This window comes from Sciurus vulgaris (assembly GCF_902686455.1).
Source record: "Sciurus vulgaris genome assembly, chromosome: 19".
In the NCBI taxonomy this organism is placed as follows: domain Eukaryota; kingdom Metazoa; phylum Chordata; class Mammalia; order Rodentia; family Sciuridae; genus Sciurus; species Sciurus vulgaris.
The window spans coordinates 14097465-14114852 of NC_136480.1; the positions used below are offsets into that span (position 1 = coordinate 14097465).

The 17388-nt window shown below is 45.1% G+C and overlaps 1 protein-coding gene across 1 annotated transcript in view; it reads left to right on the forward strand.

Moving 5' to 3' along the window:
• Window positions 1-17388, forward strand: part of SUMF1 (sulfatase modifying factor 1) — an 81635-nt gene that overhangs the window by 26895 nt on the left and 37352 nt on the right. The window contains exons 4-7 of the mRNA XM_079122211.1: window positions 6112-6194; window positions 7713-7835; window positions 8524-8638; window positions 15011-15124. Of these exons, the coding sequence (XP_078978337.1) occupies window positions 6112-6194; window positions 7713-7835; window positions 8524-8638; window positions 15011-15124 (435 nt within the window). The remainder of the gene's footprint in view (window positions 1-6111; window positions 6195-7712; window positions 7836-8523; window positions 8639-15010; window positions 15125-17388) is intronic.

Here is a 17388-nt window from a genome sequence, read left to right on the forward strand (position 1 = left end):
CATTTTTACTCCCTGCATGTTCACGGTTCCATTTAATTCTTTCAGTTGTTAGATTCTCCTCCAGTTTTATTTATACTTCATGAATTTGAATAGATCTGTAATTTCTCATTGTTCACTGGTGCCAGTTGAAAAATTCTTGCAGGCTGTTTTTATAGGGGTAACTGTCATGTTTATACTACATTTCAAGAAACGTCCATCTTTTTAATTTGCTTGTCTAAATGCATTAAATTTTTAAGAGAGCAGTTGTAAAGTTGTGAACTTGACATCTTTACACTTGACGTTGCATAATTACACCATACTCTGTCTTTTTCCTGTGCCAGTTTTATCCTGGGCTGTGTGTATATAAGAAGCATGATTTACCACCTCTGGCAAGAATAAAGGCACCTTTGCCGTCTTCCCCTTTCCTTTTCTTTAAGCTGTTACTACAGATCTGGCAGTGTCTCTTGGGAGAGGTGGGAAAGGATGTCTTTGCTCTCTCAAGTCCATTTCTCAAGGGGACAGCAGTACCCACGCAGATCCCATTTACACTGTAATTGGTCACTGGCTGGCTGGTACAGCTGTTTCAACTTAAACCCAAGACAGTTGCTATGGAGATTTGACTAGAAGTAGGTCATGTTAAAGTCCTTTTCCCTCTGGATATAAGGGAGTCTGTAACTCTGGAAGTTGTCTCAGTTGAGCAGAAAATGTGTAGGTGGACAACCATACCACACACAGAAAAAATAATAATAATAAAATGAAAAATGAGGCTGAGTGGGAGCATATATGTCAGTCTACCTGTGTTGCTGCTTCTGCTCTGCAAACAACACACCTGAAGATGATTCCTGTTAAAGAAAAAGGAATTAAATGTCATCATTTGCATATAATCTTGATAAACTAGCTAATACATAACTCAGAAGTTGCTCATTTCACAAGTTCCTAAAGATACTAGAATAGCATTTATTTTTCAAGACAGAACCAGTAGTTCAAGAACAAGTTTTTAAAATGCTGAGTTAAGAAACAGTGACATTAGGAAAAGGAAGATGTCTGGTGTCATGAGATGGGATTTGCCATGAGTTTGACCAGAAAACATCTTGGCTTTCCCAGGGCCCGCTGGTGAGGATGACGGAGGCCCTGCCTCCCTTCCCTCCTGTCCTCCACGGTGGGCGACTGATTACTTGACTTCCTTTCATGTGTCAAGCTGGGACTGGGACTCTGCATCCGACCGTTCCAGTGGTGACTTGTGGTCTGTGTCACAGACGGCGAGGTGTGTCCTTTGATGCCCTTACCGGTGCCCAAGCACTGCCAACACCCTCATTGTGCATTTGCCTCAGGGAGTGGGTTAGTTTACCTGTAGATGGTTCTCACCTCATGGCTGCCGTGGAAGACCCTCACTACCTACTCTTCCTGAGAGGTCTTGGGAAGTGACAGATGCTCTGTAATGCTTCCTTGGCCTTTTCCTCTCGGGCACTTTTCTCAGCCTGTCAATATCCTATAAGGGGCGAAGTGGTGCGTGGATGGGCCCGAGCTGAAGAACTCTTGGGGGCGGGTGGACCAATTAGGATCTTGTTCTTTGAAAACTCCGAGAGAATGTTGCAACCTGCAGTAACATAAATGAGAAGGATTAATAATGATACCTGACCCTTCTGAGGTTCTTCCTCTTTACCTGGCCAAGTGCTTTACGTGTTTCCTTATTTCATCTTCACAGTAGCCCTAGGAAGTAGATGGTAGTGTTTTTCATCCATTTCACAGATGAGTGAACGGGGACTAGAGAGGGCAAAGGGCCAGAGGAGCCTGTGTCTTGTACAGTGTGCTGTGCTCTTAAAACCCGGGCAGCTGACTCTGGGTAAGATGCTTTTATTACCACTCGGTTTTTACGAACATTTAGAAAGAGGAATTTTTCCCCCAATTATTGGTCCAGTCAGTGATTTGCTTCTTTCCAGGGACGTTTAGCAACAGTGGAGATATTTCTGTGTTCTGCTGTTGTGATGCAACTGGCATCTAGCGGTGGAGGTCAGAGATGCTGCTGACCTTACTAGAGCGCACAGGCACCCCCACAGCAAGGGTATGTGGCCTAAAGTGAGCGCCATCGTGCCCGGTGGCACTATCCATGCCTGTAATCCTAGTGACTAGGGCGGTTGAGGCAGGAAGATCGCAAGGTCGAGGCCAGCCAGGCAGTTTAGACAGGGGGCTACCCTGTCTCCAGGTGAAATAAAAAAGGGGCTAGGATGCAGTTCAGTGGTAGAGCACCACTGGGTTCAACCCCCAGTACCAGGAAAAAAACCCAAAACAAACAAAAAAATCCCCCCCAACACCAAAGTTAATGCCGAGGTTGAGAAAACCAGTTTGGTGTTGCATGCTCATTCCTGAAAAGTATTACTCTCCCAGTCCTTCACCCCTGCAAAGTGTGTGTGCATTCTTCTAGAATCTTTCTCTTCTGGTTATGCCAGTATACATTTTATGCATATATTTATAGAGACAGAATCAATGTGTATGCTCTGTGTTACCTTACAACATACTACGTGTGTATTCCCACGTCAGAACAGTTCGATGACTGACTGCGTAGTATGTCTTGGCGTGCACGAACATCAAGGACAGTTGGGTTATTTTGTGATTTTTGTTTAGAGCAGTGTTATATGCAATACACATATCTTTGCATACTCGCTTCAGGTCTTTCTGCTTTGAACCAGAGTACTGGTGGTGACCCCTGGTCAGGCACAGGGTTATTCTGGCTTCCCCTGCCCAGGCCAGGCTGTGCTCTGCTGCTCTGTGCACATCACTCAGATTGGTGACGATCGCATGGCTCTATGACTTTATGACTTGCCAACAATCTGTTTCGGGTGGGTTGCTAGAGTAATGTGAGAAATTTCAGAAAAGGAACACTAAGGGCAATGAAAAGCAGACATCTAGAATGAGAGAGAGGAGAGGGGGACCTGCCAGTTTGAATGTGGGAGATGTTTTTGAGAGAAAAAGAGGCGACAAGGTTCATACTATGTATTCCACTTTTGGAAATCACAGAATTAATGATTGTATGGAAAATAAATCATTGTAAAAATCATCCCTCTGCCAACTGTCCTAAGTTGTACTCTGAGGTTTTTAGGGATTAGACTTCATGACTGGCACACAGTGGCACTCAATAAGTACTTATAACCAGTTTAAATTAGGGGAGAACGATAAGAATGGGCTGAAGGCCCTGGCACTGCCCTCGTGCCTTCTGTAGGTCAGCCACCATGGCAGCTCCCCTTCACAAAAGGATTTGAAGCCTCGGGGGACGAAGCTTGTGTTTGTCTCTGCTAAAGCTGGGGGTGTGTTATGATCCAGCAGTTTCTCTCCACAGCGTACAGTGAATGGAAATGCATATGCATATTTATTAAAAGTCACAAACCCTTTGAAGAATATTCAAAGCAGCACTATTCAAAATAGGTTCAAACTGGAAATGCCCAAATGCCCGTTAATAGGAGAAGAGATGAATCCATTGAGGTGAATTTTATTTTTCTTCTGGGTACTGGGAGTCAAACCTAGAGGGCTGCTTTACCACTGCAATTACAGTTCAGGGTTTCACTAATTGCTGGGGCTGGCCTAGAACTTGGATCCTCCTCCTTCAGCCTCCAGAGTAGCTCTACCTGCAGGCTTGGCCCACCACACCCAGCTGGGTTTTTTTTAAATTGCTAATGAGGAAATATTTCAAAACACAAAAGGGTCTGAGGAAAACAAACTCCTCTCCTATCTGCCACCCAAATTCAACAGAGGGTTACATATTGTTATATTTTGTCATTTGTATTTATGTTATCAGCCCTTTTTTTTCCCCCCTCTTTTTTAAAACTTAAGAACTAGAACTTTCTGCTGTGGTGCTTGGTGCTGGGGTGGACTTGGGCTGGGTGAGCGTCTGAGGGCTGCATTGACACCCAGAGTGGCATGACCCCGGCTTTCCGTGCACTGCTTCCCTTGACACGTGGCAAATTGCCTGCCAGTGACACCTGAATGCGGAGTGGTCCAGGCAAGGAGGACGTCGCCAGCTGTTTCTTCAGTGCCACAAATGAAACAGCAGGCAACCTTGCCTTTCAGCTCAGCTCTGTAAAATACAACCCCTTGTGGTGGTGTCCTTTAAGGACACGGTGCGCCTTTCATGTCGAAATGGTCTAAGTCGGCCTTTGCCATCACATTGTGATTGAGCGGCTGTGCATGTTCTCATCTTGCTGATGTTGTTAGGGGACAGACGGATGAGGAAGGCGGGTACACGAGGTTAAGAGAATCATTCTATCCACGGTGCTGACCTCACAGGCTTTCTTTGCCAAGAAGCAGTTCCCCTGCAGCCCTGCCTGGCCTCAGTGGACCGGCTAGGTCCCATTCCTGTCTGCAGGGGAAATACAGGCCCAGGATAATGTCAACAGGAGCAGCCCAGGAGACTGGTGAGCTGATCCTGAAACTCTGGGACATGAGAAGAGTTCCTCCTAACCATAAAGTCTGTAAGAATATATGGTTAAGAAGCCAGTTATAACTGGTCAGCATGGGCCAAGGTGACCTAGAGTTGCCATGACAGTGGGGACTTAAAAGACTAATGTCACCTTGCTGTCAGTCCAAAATCAAGAGGTGGGCCTGTGCGGGACTCTCTGGAAACTTCTCTGGGATCCTCAATAAAACTGGGAGAGGCACATCGTCCCTCTCCTCGCTGAGAGGACTCACTCTCTCCCTGGAGAGTGTCCACTTTCCCTTTTGCTATCCCTTCCATAAACTCATTCCTGCTACTCTGAGTGATGTTTCTGAAATCTTTCTGACTTGGTCTCAAGAATCAGGGTTTGAAGGGATGTCTTCGCATTGCCTCAGTTTCTCTGAAGATCCCAGCTCTATAACAGTGTGAATGAAAGTGGGGTGTGGGGTTTCCAGTGATGCTGTTTCTGGTAGCAGGGACACAGCCTCCCTGCCACTTCCACTCAACCAAGCTCAGCAGGATGCAAGGGATTGAGAGTACCATTGTCATGGAAATGACCTTGAGTCAGCTGGGGTTTATAGTAGAAGAATCCTTTGCAAATGTGTGCCCTTCACTTAGTATTAACCATCCTTTGCGCCTGTCCTTGTTACTGACTATCATGGGGGACATTCATGTGAAAATGGTTCCTTTTACTGACTGCTCTCTAAGTCATTAGCCTAAGTTGTTAAAAAGCAGAGTTGCTAAGCCCTGTGTGCTGTGTCTTGAGTTAAAACTCACTGTCACTGTCTCAAGCTTAAAGGTGTTGCCAGGGTCACACCCACACTGCAAAGCCCTGATTCGCATGTAGTTTTGATTGACTTCAAAGCCTCTGTTCTTAACCACTCACTGACTGAGGACCCCTGCTGTTTTTATTTGCTTAACATGATGAACAGAACCTTAAAGGTCCAAGTTAAGGTCCCAGTAACAGTTTACTGAGCCTTTACAGGATCTGACCTCCTCTGGTATTCTGAGTTAGGGGAAGCATTTCCCAGATGGGGTTCTCAGGGGCTAGAGAAGCAGTGAATTTGCCCCAGCTCACACAACCCACCTGGAGCTAGAAATTGAACCAAGGTCTTTTAAAAACATTCTCCATTTTTTCTCAGTGATTGAGCTTGATCTCTGACCACCTTGGTTGACTGTAAGCTTGACTGTTTCCCATATTTTAAAAAGGAGAAGTACAACCTGTCTTTCATTTGTCAGAGATGATAGAGTGTTAGCCAGCAGTGTATCTTTTTAAACTTCTCAGAAACTGGCGCTGTGGTACACACCTCTAATCCCACCAACTTGGGAGGCTGAGGCAGGAGGATCACAAGTTTGAAGACAGTCTCGCAACTTAGCAAGACTGTCCCAAACAAACAAACAAACAAACAAACAACAACAAAAAAAACAAGCTGGGGATGTAGCTCAGTGGTAAAGTACCCCTGGGTTCAGAACCCAGTATATATGTATGTATATAAAATCTTAGCAACATTTAAATACTTACTTGTTCATCACTGTGACGTTTTATGACATGAGTTAATACTTTTTGTTGAAGATCCACACATATAAATCTTTGCTTCTGATATCTGGTAGGGGTATGTGTTTGGTGACCCGATGGGGTTTTGGTACTGAGTGCAGTGTTCTAGAGTCACGGTGGCTAACATCAGCCTGTTCTGGGTTGCTTCGAGGTTGCAGCTGCGCCCTGGTGGTTACCTGTTAAAGGCGCTAACTGGAGACACCCAGAGGGGCCTGACTCTACTATTCTGCACAGGTGAGTCAGGTGTGCCCAGGTGACACGCTTCACTCCATAACAGACTCCTGTGCCCTTGAGAACGATCCCAGTGGCCGTCTTCAGCTATAAGGTAAATGGAGAGTGGCAAACCGTCCAAGGTTGGTAGGAAAATGAAATGGCAGGAAATAATGTAGTAAAGACAGAAACACTGCTAACCCCCGGAGGCGTCTTTGCTTCCTCATTTGGCTTGTCAGTGTCGTCCTGCAGATTTCCCCCTCTGTCAGGGCTGTTATAGACTCATGGTGTGTTCGATCCTTCCAGTCTGCCATTTATTCTGCATCGTGACTGGATCTTTATGAGGCAGAAGACTGTCTGTCTTAACGGTGGGCACTGGTGTCCTGCCAGGTGGCCCCTGCAGAAGCCCCACCCTTGGATATGGGACCCATTGATCTCTAGTCCTGGGCTGACATACTTTGAAGCTTCCATCTGACTGAAAAACCACAGAGCAGCAAGTCGGTCAGAAGTCTCCAGGGTGGCAAGGAAGTAATTAGCTCAAGCAAAAATAGAGTCGACTCTAAGCCCTGAGGTGGAGAGGGTTTGGGTAAGGACCAGTCCCTCAGCAGCCCGAGCAGACTGCTCCCCTAACCTCATTCTTCAGATGGCATTTTTCAGCCTCTGTGTTCCCAGCATTCCTGGTTGCTGCCCTTATTGTCGGAAGCTGGGAGGACATGGGGTTCAGCTTTAGGGATAGAGCCCCTTGACAAAAGTCAGAAATCTTCCCAGCCTGAGTTGGCTGCCCTTGTGCTGAAAATAGTCAGGGAGGTGGACAGTGCTAGGGTCCTTGGGCACCTTAGCTCCCTATTCATACCTTCTTTCCTGGGTTCATGGTTGAGGAAAAAGCAGGAAGAAGTTGTTTTTTGTTTTTTGCGATGTTGGGGATCAAAGCCAAGGCCTCATGCATGCTAAGTATGTACTCTACTGGGTGCTGCTTCTCCATCCCGGAATGTATTTTTAAATCCATGTAGTAAACTGAGTGGCTGGCTGAGTCAGTCTTCTGAGAAAAGTGCTTCTTTTGTCAGTGCTGGATATAGTGACTGGCACATAAGAGCTACTCAGCAAACGTTTGTTGAAGAGTAAATGAAAGTCCTGCTGTAATGACTGTAGAAAACGTGAAGATGTATGGGGAAGGGACACGGAATGTGTAGACCACTTAAAAAAAGCGGCAAGCGGGGGATTCAAACCGAGATGCCTTCCCCGTCCTCTGTCCCCTTGGGAAAAGGGAGATGGAGTTGGATCTGCTTGAGTGAGGCACATAGGACTAGCCAGACCTTAGTGGAAAGTAGAAAGATGCCCAGTTTGAACCTAGGCATCCTCGGTTGGGTTCTCTGGAAACAGGCGGGACAGAGTTGGCATGGAGAAGTCCATTGGGCGGCCATAGTGGTCATCCAGGGCATCACTGACCCATCCGAGGATGAGTGTCCATTCTCTGCTGGAGCCAGTTCTTGTTTTCCTGTTCCGGTCGGTGCCTGTTCTCACTCTGCTCTCCCTCCTCCCCAGGCCGAACCATCCAGTGCTCCACGTCTCCTGGAATGACGCCGTGGCCTTCTGCACGTGGGCAGGGAAGAGGTTGCCCACGGAAGCCGAGTGGGAGTACGGCTGCCGGGGGGGCCTGCGTGATAGGTACGGAGGCCCCGCTCCCTGACCGGTGTCTTTTAAACTCCACGGAACCTGCTTTGCCCAGAAAGTGGAACAAAAGCAGCTCTTGTTCTTACGGAGTTTTCCTCTTCCTCGGGAGGTTACTTGGGTGTTACTGGTGAACAGCCCCCCGACCTTCCGCAGTCCTCAGAGCCAGGTCCCAGCCAGCCCGGCCCCTGCAGCGGTCCACGTGTTGCGTGTTGGTCCACAGAGCTGCTTGGCAGGCTGCCCCGCGGTTGGCATTTTCTTATTTTAGGCATCTTCTGAAGCAGTGGTATTTCTTCGCTTCTAGAGCCATGAGACAGAAGACTCCTGTTTGGGTCACATCTTCTAGGAAAAGCTCCTTAAAATAGCCACGGCTCTGTGAGACAGTGTGGTGTGGCGGTGTCTGATCACGCTACCAAATAAGTCCAGAACGAGGACCCTTCCTGCGCTCCGAGGCCTCCTTTAGTTCTGGGATTTGCTTCCAGCCTTCTGAGTGCTCAGGAAAGACAGGTTGCTGACTGCTTGACACGAGCTGTTGTAAGGAAACTAGAAAAAGCTGATGAGAAGCTCTTCTCTCTGTATATATATTTTAAAAGCTCACTCAGAAGGAGAGCGTGGCGCCCTCTCCCCTGTTTTAACCCAGAAGCCCGTTCCCTTTGGCAGGCTGATGCCGTGTCTCTTCCAACAGACTTTTCCCCTGGGGCAATAAGCTGCAGCCAAGAGGCCAACATTATGCCAACATTTGGCAGGGTGAGTTCCCCGTGACCAACACTGCAGAGGACGGCTTCCGAGGAACCGCGCCTGTGAGTAGTGACATTGTGAGGGAGGTGTCCTCTGGAGAGCTCATGCGAGATGGCGGTGGACAGCAGGCAGCCTCCTGTCTGACTGACGTGTGCCTCCCTTCCTGAGTTCAGTGCTGTCCCAGGGAACATGCTAGTAATGAATCTGGTGTTCTCTCTCTTTTTTTTGGTACTGGAGATGAACCCAAGGGTGCTTTACCACATTTTTCATTTTATTTTGAGATGCAAACTTGCTGAGTTGCTGAGGTTCTCCTGAGTTGCTAAGGCTGGCCTCAAACTTACAATGCTCCTGCCTCGGCCTCCCTAGTTGTGGGGGCTATTGGCTTATGCCATCAGGCCCAATCAGATGTTCTCTTTTATAATGCATATTTCTTTCTGATTCCTTAATATGTCCTTGTAGAAATTTTAGTAAAACAAGATCAGTATAAAGAGAAAGCTAAACTGACCTGGTATTGTGCCACCCAGAGAGAATCCTTGCTGCTTTTCCTTCCCATTCATTCTGTGTTAAGGACAATAACAATGACTGGTGGATGTTGAGGGCTTTCAGTGTGCCTGGCATCTGCTAAGCCATTTGCATGAATTGTCTCTTTTGCTGTTGATTCAACTCTGTAAGGTAGGTACTGTTATCCCCATTTTTCAGGTGAGCATTCTGAGGCACAGAGAGGTTAACTAACTTGCCCAAGGTTACACAGCTGGAAAGCGGCACAGCTGGGATTTGAACCAGGTCGGTTTGTTTCCAAAGCCTGTGCTCTCAACTACCATATTTGCTGTCATGTGTGTTTCTGGTATATATGTGTCATAGATTTTTTTAAAAACTTTATTTTTTTTAGTTTTGTGTGTGGTGCTGAGGATGGAACCCAGTGCCTCACATGTGCTAGGCAAGTGCTGCACCACTGAGCTACAATCCCAGCCCAAGGGTCATAGATTTTTTGCATATTGCATTTGGATCACACTGGACACGATACTTAAAATCCCGTTTTTACCTGCTTAATACAGGAAGCACTTTTTTCTTTTTCTTTTTTTACATGAATAGTATGTCATCAACACATTGTCTTTCAGCATCTGCATATACAAAGTAATAAACTCTTATTTAGGTCTGATTGTTGCAGATTTAGGTTACTTCTGTTTCTTTGGGGGGGACGGTAAAAATGAATGAATATCTTATGCATATATATGCAGCTGTGTCTCTGATTTTTAAAAGAAACATGTCTAGCAGTAAAATTAAAGAGTCAAAGGTTAGAAATTTTTCTGCTTTTTATTTTTATGGTGCTGGGGATTGAATCCAGTGCCTTGCACATGGCTAAGCACCTCCTTGACTAAACTGCACACCAGCCCTGTAAACTTTCTTGGTAAGACCTTGAACTATGTGGTCATATTGTTTTCCAGGAGGTCTGTGAGACATTCCCCTTTTTGGCATACAAGAGTTCCCTTCTCCCTGCTCTTCTGGGCCGTGGTGGTACACTAATGAAACTGTGTTAGAAAGCTGTCTTCGTCCATTTGTGCTGCTGTAACAAAACACCAGTGACAGGGCAATTTATAAACAGAAATTGATTTATCACACTTTTGAAAAGTCAAAAGATCAAGGTACCAGCCGCTGTGGTGTTTGCTGTGTCCTCTAGAGGGAGTGACCCTGTGCCCTCACGGGTCTGGAGTCAGGATAGGGAGCACTTCCTTCAACCGTGAGCTGTTTTGTAAGGTTGCTCATCCCATGCAGAGTCCCTTAATCACCTCCCAGAGACCACCCCTCTTAATACGTTTGCACTGGAATTTCAGCATGGATTTTTGAGGGGGACACCATCACTCAGAGTACAGCAAAAACATTTGCATTTTCTTTTAACACACTGAGGTAGTAAATCTTGCGGTGGGCAAATAGCCCTCAGCTGGATTTATTGTTTAGACAATCTTTTTTTTTTTTTTCCCCCAACAATCTTTCAAACAGTTGTCATTTTTTGAAAGCAATTGTATTTTGGTTTGACACAAAAATACCACTTCCAAAATCAATTTGTCAGTGTGACATAGGTGTCTTACTTGGTACATGATCAGACAATTACAGAACTGCTACTAAAAAATGAAGTAAGCGAGAGCCAGAGACCAAGTCATTTTTGGAAAAGATGAAGAACGGGGAAGCCCTTGACCTTCCGGAAATTGAACATCGATGTGAACTGTCACAGTTTCAGCATTGTAGTTTTTGGAGCAGAATTAATATCAAAAAGAAATTGCATGAGAATACTTAGCCCTTCAGTAAGTGTGCGAGTGCATCAGATTCCACGTGTGTGAGTTATGCACACGATTAATCAACGCAAACCCTCGGGACGTGCATGATTCCACAGAGGCAGAGTCCGATCAAACCGTCTGGTAGCCAGTTCCTCCCAAGTGTCCTGCGGGACAGCTGCTGCCCTCCCAGGACACAGTGTTAATCAGTGAAGTACGTGACCTGGGTCTTGGGGACGAAGTGATCTTAAACCTTTTCTCGACTTTAAATGGGTGAGGAGCCCAGCTTGCTGTGGGGAGCCCTGCGTGGACTGAGGGTGCTCGTGGGGCACCTTTGGGAAGCAGAAGTGGTGCTGCAGGATGAACCAGGTGTCACTGGAGGTGCTGGTGAAAGTGCTTATCAGACCCCGGACGGGGTGGTCGTTACAGCCCGGCAGCTGCCCTCAGTCTGCTAGGAAGCCTGTGGCATCTCACCTGTACACACAGCTGACCTAAAAATGGATGGCACTGCTCTCGAGAGCTGGCACCTGGCCTTCTTTGGCTGTGGATACACAAGAGACCATCAGGAGAAGGGCCTCAGCAGCCTGGGTCCCCTCACGGGTGGCGTGCTGTGACAAGCAGGGCAGGTGCTCTGACCTCGAAGCCGAGAGTGTGGGTCTCGGTGGATGCAGGTCTCAGTTAGTAGTAGCTGGTCCTATGAGAGCTTTGAAGGCCAAAGTGTGGAAGTGTCCACGTGGCCCCCGGTGGCGAGCTCCATTGCAGAGGCATGGGTAATGGCTTCATCCCTGCCCTCGTTTGGACAGATCTCTGATAACTGTTTCTGATGGACTGGACAAATGATATAAGTGCCTCTGATTTTAGCAGCAGGACATGGTAAGGCTGCCCTGGGCCGTCGTGCATATTGCACAGCACTTGGTACTACAGCAGTGGCTAACTGTGTTTAACTGGCTGCAAGGGAGAATTGCACCATTCCTCAAGTCAGTGCACCTTTGCAGAAAAACACAAAGTGTGTGGTAAAATGAGGACACTCTTGTGATGTTTAGAGCTGGAACACTGGATGCAGGAGATCAGCACATCTTACTACCTGAAGAATTTTGCCATGGAAGTTACTGAGACAGAAGTTAGAACCTCGAAAGAACCAATTCGAGAGTCAGGCACGGTGGCACACACCTGTAATCCCAGAGGCTCAGGAGACTCGGGCAGAAGGATTGCCAAATGGAAAGCCAGCCTCAGCAACTTAGCGAGATCCTGTCTCAAAATGAAAAGAGAAAAGGGCTGGAGATTCGGCTCAGTGGTTGAGTACCCTTGGGTTCAACCCCAATACCAGGAAAAAGAAGAACCAATTGAAAAAACCAGACCCTGAAGAGAGATCAAGAAAGCCAGAGAGAGGTGACCCCCACCTGTGTTTGGAATGAGATTGATCGTGACCTCTTTCAATTGAGTCTTTTGTCAGGTCTACCTAAGCTGCTCTGCTCTGCTCACATGCTCTGTGCAGTTGAGAGCACAGATTTAATGATGGAATGTACTATCGTCAAATAGCTCCTCACTGGATACCTCATGCATTTAATTATTGCATATCTGACTTGAAACCAAGGAAAATACTTGAACCATTTTGAGCCTAAAGAATTGAATTTAGGGGCTGGGGTTGTCGCTCAGTGGTAGAGTGCTTGCCTACTTATGCATGAGGCGCTGGGTTTAATCCTCAGCACCACATACAAATAAATAAATAAAGGTCCATGAACAACTAAAAAAATTATATATATACATATGATATATATAAAAGATAATATATAATATGTAAATATACAATATATAAAAGAATATAAAATATATACAAAATATACATGTGAAATATTATACATAGAAAAGAATTGAATTTACATTTTGCTAGGTCACCATCCTACCATGTGAGTTCTTTCTGGTTTTAATGGATATCACCATTTTCACCTGAAGGTTAGCTTATCAGAAGGCCTTGTCTGGGCTGGGGTTGTGGCTCAGTGGTAGAGCACTTGCCTAGCATGTGTGAGGCACTGGGTTCGATTCTCAGCACCACATATAGATCAATCAATTGATAAAATAAAGGTCTGTCAACAATTATAAAAAAAAAAATTAAAAAAAAGGAAGGCCTTGTTTTATACATTTGTTTTCTTTTGAGGTTCCTGAGAGTAAGTTCTGGTTAATATGATCAATTTAACCCTGAGCAGTTGAAATTTTCATTTTTCCTACAGAAATACATACATTAATCTAGGGGGTGGTGACCTCCTGATTTTACCTCGCTTAAACGTTGGGTTATTTAAAGGGGGGGGATTCCAAATCTTTGAATAGGTCCTGTTGTTTTTCCATGGGTGGATCAACAGCGCCCAGGTAGATTGAATTACTTGCTGATTTTAGTTAGCTTGGTAAGTCGGGACCTCAGGCTGGCTCTTGAGAGCAGCTCTGTCTGTTCTTTCTAGAAGCCCCCCAGATGAGTCCTCCCTCCAGAATGTTTAAGTTCAACATCGTGCCTGTTCCCCTGACTTCTCCCCTTCCCTCACTGAAGCCGCGGATTTCTTCTTTCTCATCGTGCTCCCTCCCACTCTTGCGCCACCTTGCTCTTTCTGACCCTCTCCAGAGTTTTGAAGAACACAGCTGGTGCTGTGTCCTCTCCTGTCTCAGAAGTGTCTTCCAGTGCTTGCTGGACCTCTCCACCTCTGTGGCAGTCAATACCTTCGGCCAGAAATATTTCCCTCTTGGAATTTCTGTGGGGCTTTCTCTCCCTCTGTTCTCTTACCCCTCTTGTCCCTTCTGCTTCTTAGAACTGGAATTTTAGCTTCCAGTGTTTTCTTCTCTCCTCCCTCATTACACTCCTCAGAGCTTACTCACCACCGAACCTCTCCCTGCCTGTAGTTGTGTGCTTGGAATAACCGAGTGAGCCAGTGCCCAAGCTCTGCCATTTCCATAATGACTGGTGATTGCGGAAGCAGTGACAGCACGGTTCCACTTTCCAGCTCCTCTAGACGAGGTTCTTTTCAGAGGCGCTTCCTAACTTTGATTGAAATGCTCTGAATTGCCCAAGCAGCAGATGCTTCCATATTCATGTGTAGATGTGAAACCATCTGAAGCCACATAGAAATGAATGTTATTTTATTCATTCTTTCAGTCCTCCTTCGTTAGCATGGAAAAAACACAAAAGATAAAAAGCTCCAAGGATAACCTGATTTTTTTTTTTCCATTGGAAAAAAAAAAAGAAATTTTCCTTTATGTTCAGGATTTCTGTTAAAATATCTTGGAGGGGAGGGAAAGAGAAGGTACTGGGGAACGAGATCGAACAACTGTGCACACACAAATGTGGCATGGTGAAACCTATTACATATAATTATAATACACTGATAAAAAATGTTTAGAAGATTGGGAGAAATTTTAAGTTATGAAACTAGCAAATCTGTTCTTCATTTACAGTTATTTAAAAGTTTTTCTCTTTCCCTTCTCTTTTTGGGTTCTTTGGTGCTATTACGGTGACAGTACCTCGCATTACTGTCTGACCTGCCTTTCAAATGTGGTCCGATTCCTACCTGAGTGTGTAATTTGCTTCAGACTTCCGGATGTTGGAGGTGGCAAATGTGCCATTTCAGGCACACTCGATAAGGAGTTCACATTCTCCTTATAAAAACAATTCCCCTCAAGTTTTTAATGATAGTGACTGAGGCCTGTTGGAGGGAGCTAATGGGGAGGACGGAATTGACGTGGGGTCTCTCAGTGCTGACGGACACGGTGTGGCTGGAAGGCTGAGCTCTGGTGAGGAGATGGACACAGTCCAGTGTGATCTTCCTACTGACTACCATCTCTCCCTGCCTGTGTGAACACGTGTGCATGCGCACAGACACACACACAGATGGAGACTTGACTTAGGATCAGTACTAGTCACTCTGTTAGAAATAATTGCACTGGCTTCTGGGCTATTTAATATAAATTTCTCATAGGTTTCTAAACTCCCTTTGAGAACTTGAAGTAAAATAAAAGAACGCCTTTTCCTTTGTTTTTATGTTGGTCAAATTGTATTTTGACTGCTGGCATGAAAATTAGTATTCCTACTCTGAAATTATAGCTCCTGGCACATTTCTGCACCAAAGAGGTTCCTTTGAACGAGGGCGGTACTTTGACAGCATTTCCCTTTTCTGCTTTTAGGTGGATGCCTTTCCTCCCAATGGTTACGGCTTATACAACATGGTGGGGAACGCGTGGGAGTGGACTTCGGACTGGTGGACCGTCCACCATTCTGCTGAAGAAGTGCTCAACCCAGTGAGTATCTTCCGCAGAGCTGGCATCCTGGAAGGTAGCTCCACAGCTGTCCTCTGGGCACGTGATGGCAAGGATTTCTGTTCTCTCGACACCGATCTTGAATTTCCCTAAAGGCACATGAAGCACATCTCATTTTTGACCTTTGCTGCATAAGTGTCTGTGAGCATTTCTTTTTTTCTTTTTGGTGTCAGGGATTGAACCTAGGGTCATATGCATGCTGGGCGTGTGCTGTGCCACTGAGCTACATCCCCTGCCACTGTGATCTTTAATGTGCTGCAGGATCGTGAAGGTCATCACTATTTGAGAAATCATACTCAACCTCATAAATTCGATCAAAGTGTGATGTATAAATAACTGTGCAAAATTCATTAATGTTTTAGTATTAACTCCTAAGATCTACTAGATGGTATTTTTCATGTGACTACTTGTCTGAATTTTGATGGGTTGAAGTTTTGATTCAGCAACATTATTCAGACAAAATGAGAATGGGCATTTCTTGGGCAAATGTTGAGCCAGACAGTTGAGTCCTTCAGTGACGATTTCTTGAACCTCTTCCTGTGACAGACTTTGTATGACATCATTCACAAATTTGTTTGTTTCTTTTCCCTACTCTGGTGTGGTGATTGTTGAATGCAAGCTAGTATATTACCCTGCCTCCGAAACCAAACTCTCCAGAGGATATATAAAAAATGAGACACTAAATGGGCATATGTTTGGAAAGCTCTTCCTTTAAAAAGAACATCTTTGAATATTTTTTGTTGTGTGAACAGATTGGGGGAAAATTTTATGTAAAATTCCATATCTAGAAAACTAGGCATTCATAAATCAGACCAAAGAACAACGGTGAACCTTGCTGCGCTGGGAGCTGGGCGTGCTTAGTGTATGCTTTTGGATAGCACAGAACACAGCGATAAAGAAAATGAATTCTTCCAGTCTCTTCCCTTCGCAGGGTCAAAAAGCTCAGAGTAATTGAAGAACTTGTCAGACCCTGTGCCTCAGGCCATTTTTCAGAAAGTGCAGATAAGTCTCTGTTTGACTGCTTAATTTGTCCTCACAGAAAAACATGTGGGCTGTTTGTGAATAATCTAGAGACACAGATCTACTCTTTTGGGTACGGATGAAGCAGCCCAGTTCTTCAGAATTTGTTTTTCTCCCTCCTTTTCCTTTACTTTCTTGGGGTGGGGGCTATGTAAGCAGCGCTGAAAGACAGCCTGTCTCTTCAATATGAGAATAAGGTTGTGAAATTCTCAGGGAATTTGTGGTTGGGAGATGCCATTCTCTACTGGCAGAATGTGACTTGGCATTTGCTGTCAGAATCAGAAATAGAATTTTTTTTCCCTCTCGAATAAAAAGCATCTGCATGTTTGGAAGGGTGCGCAAGGCTTCAGAATCCTGGCGAGTTGTGAATGTATCTATCTGACCATCTGGCGCTGAGCTGAGGGCTTATTAGCTTTCAGTCTTGTAACTGCTGGTGTTTCTTCTAAGGGGTTGCAGAAAAATTCACTTTTTTTTTTTTTTTTTCATTTTACCAGTCCCAGGCTGTGTCCTGGAAGTTGTCCTTGCTCTAATGAAACTGTTCCCATTTTAGATTTGTGTTTGTCACAGTGGCCTCATTGGCTTCCTGATTGGACTGGGCTGAAATTTAGCAGTTTTAAGGACTGAAGAAAACTCACTTCATCGTTCAGATCTTTACAACTTTTCTTCATTTCTAATGGATAAGTTATCATCATCTTTCATCTGGGTTATTGTATCAGGTTTCCTTGCAGTTGGCTTCCTACCCTCACCCTTTTTGCTGTCTTGCAACTACAGTGATCTCCGTGGAGCAAATCTAATGCTGTCACTGTCCTGTATAAAATCCATAAGTGGTTTCTTATTGTCTGCAGAGTGAATTATAAACCCTAGAATATGATTTCTGAGCCTAAAATAATCTAGCCCTTGCTCCTTTCTCTCTAGCCACACCTTTTTCTTTTTTAAACATTTAATTATGAAATGTCACAAAAATCCAGAAGAGTACAGAAAATAGTATAATAGATACCTATGTACTTACCAGTTAGATTTAAGATGTGTTAACAGTTTGCTATATTTACCTCTATTTTAACCAAAGAAAAGGAACAAGTTTGTTCTTGTCAACACTTGGTTTTGTCTCTTAAAAATTTTCAACTCTTGTGTTCAGTGTGTACTATTATTTCACTGTGGTTTTTAGTTATCATTTTTTAATGTCTTCCTCTGATAAGGGATGTCTGGCTGTCATGTGGATCCACTTC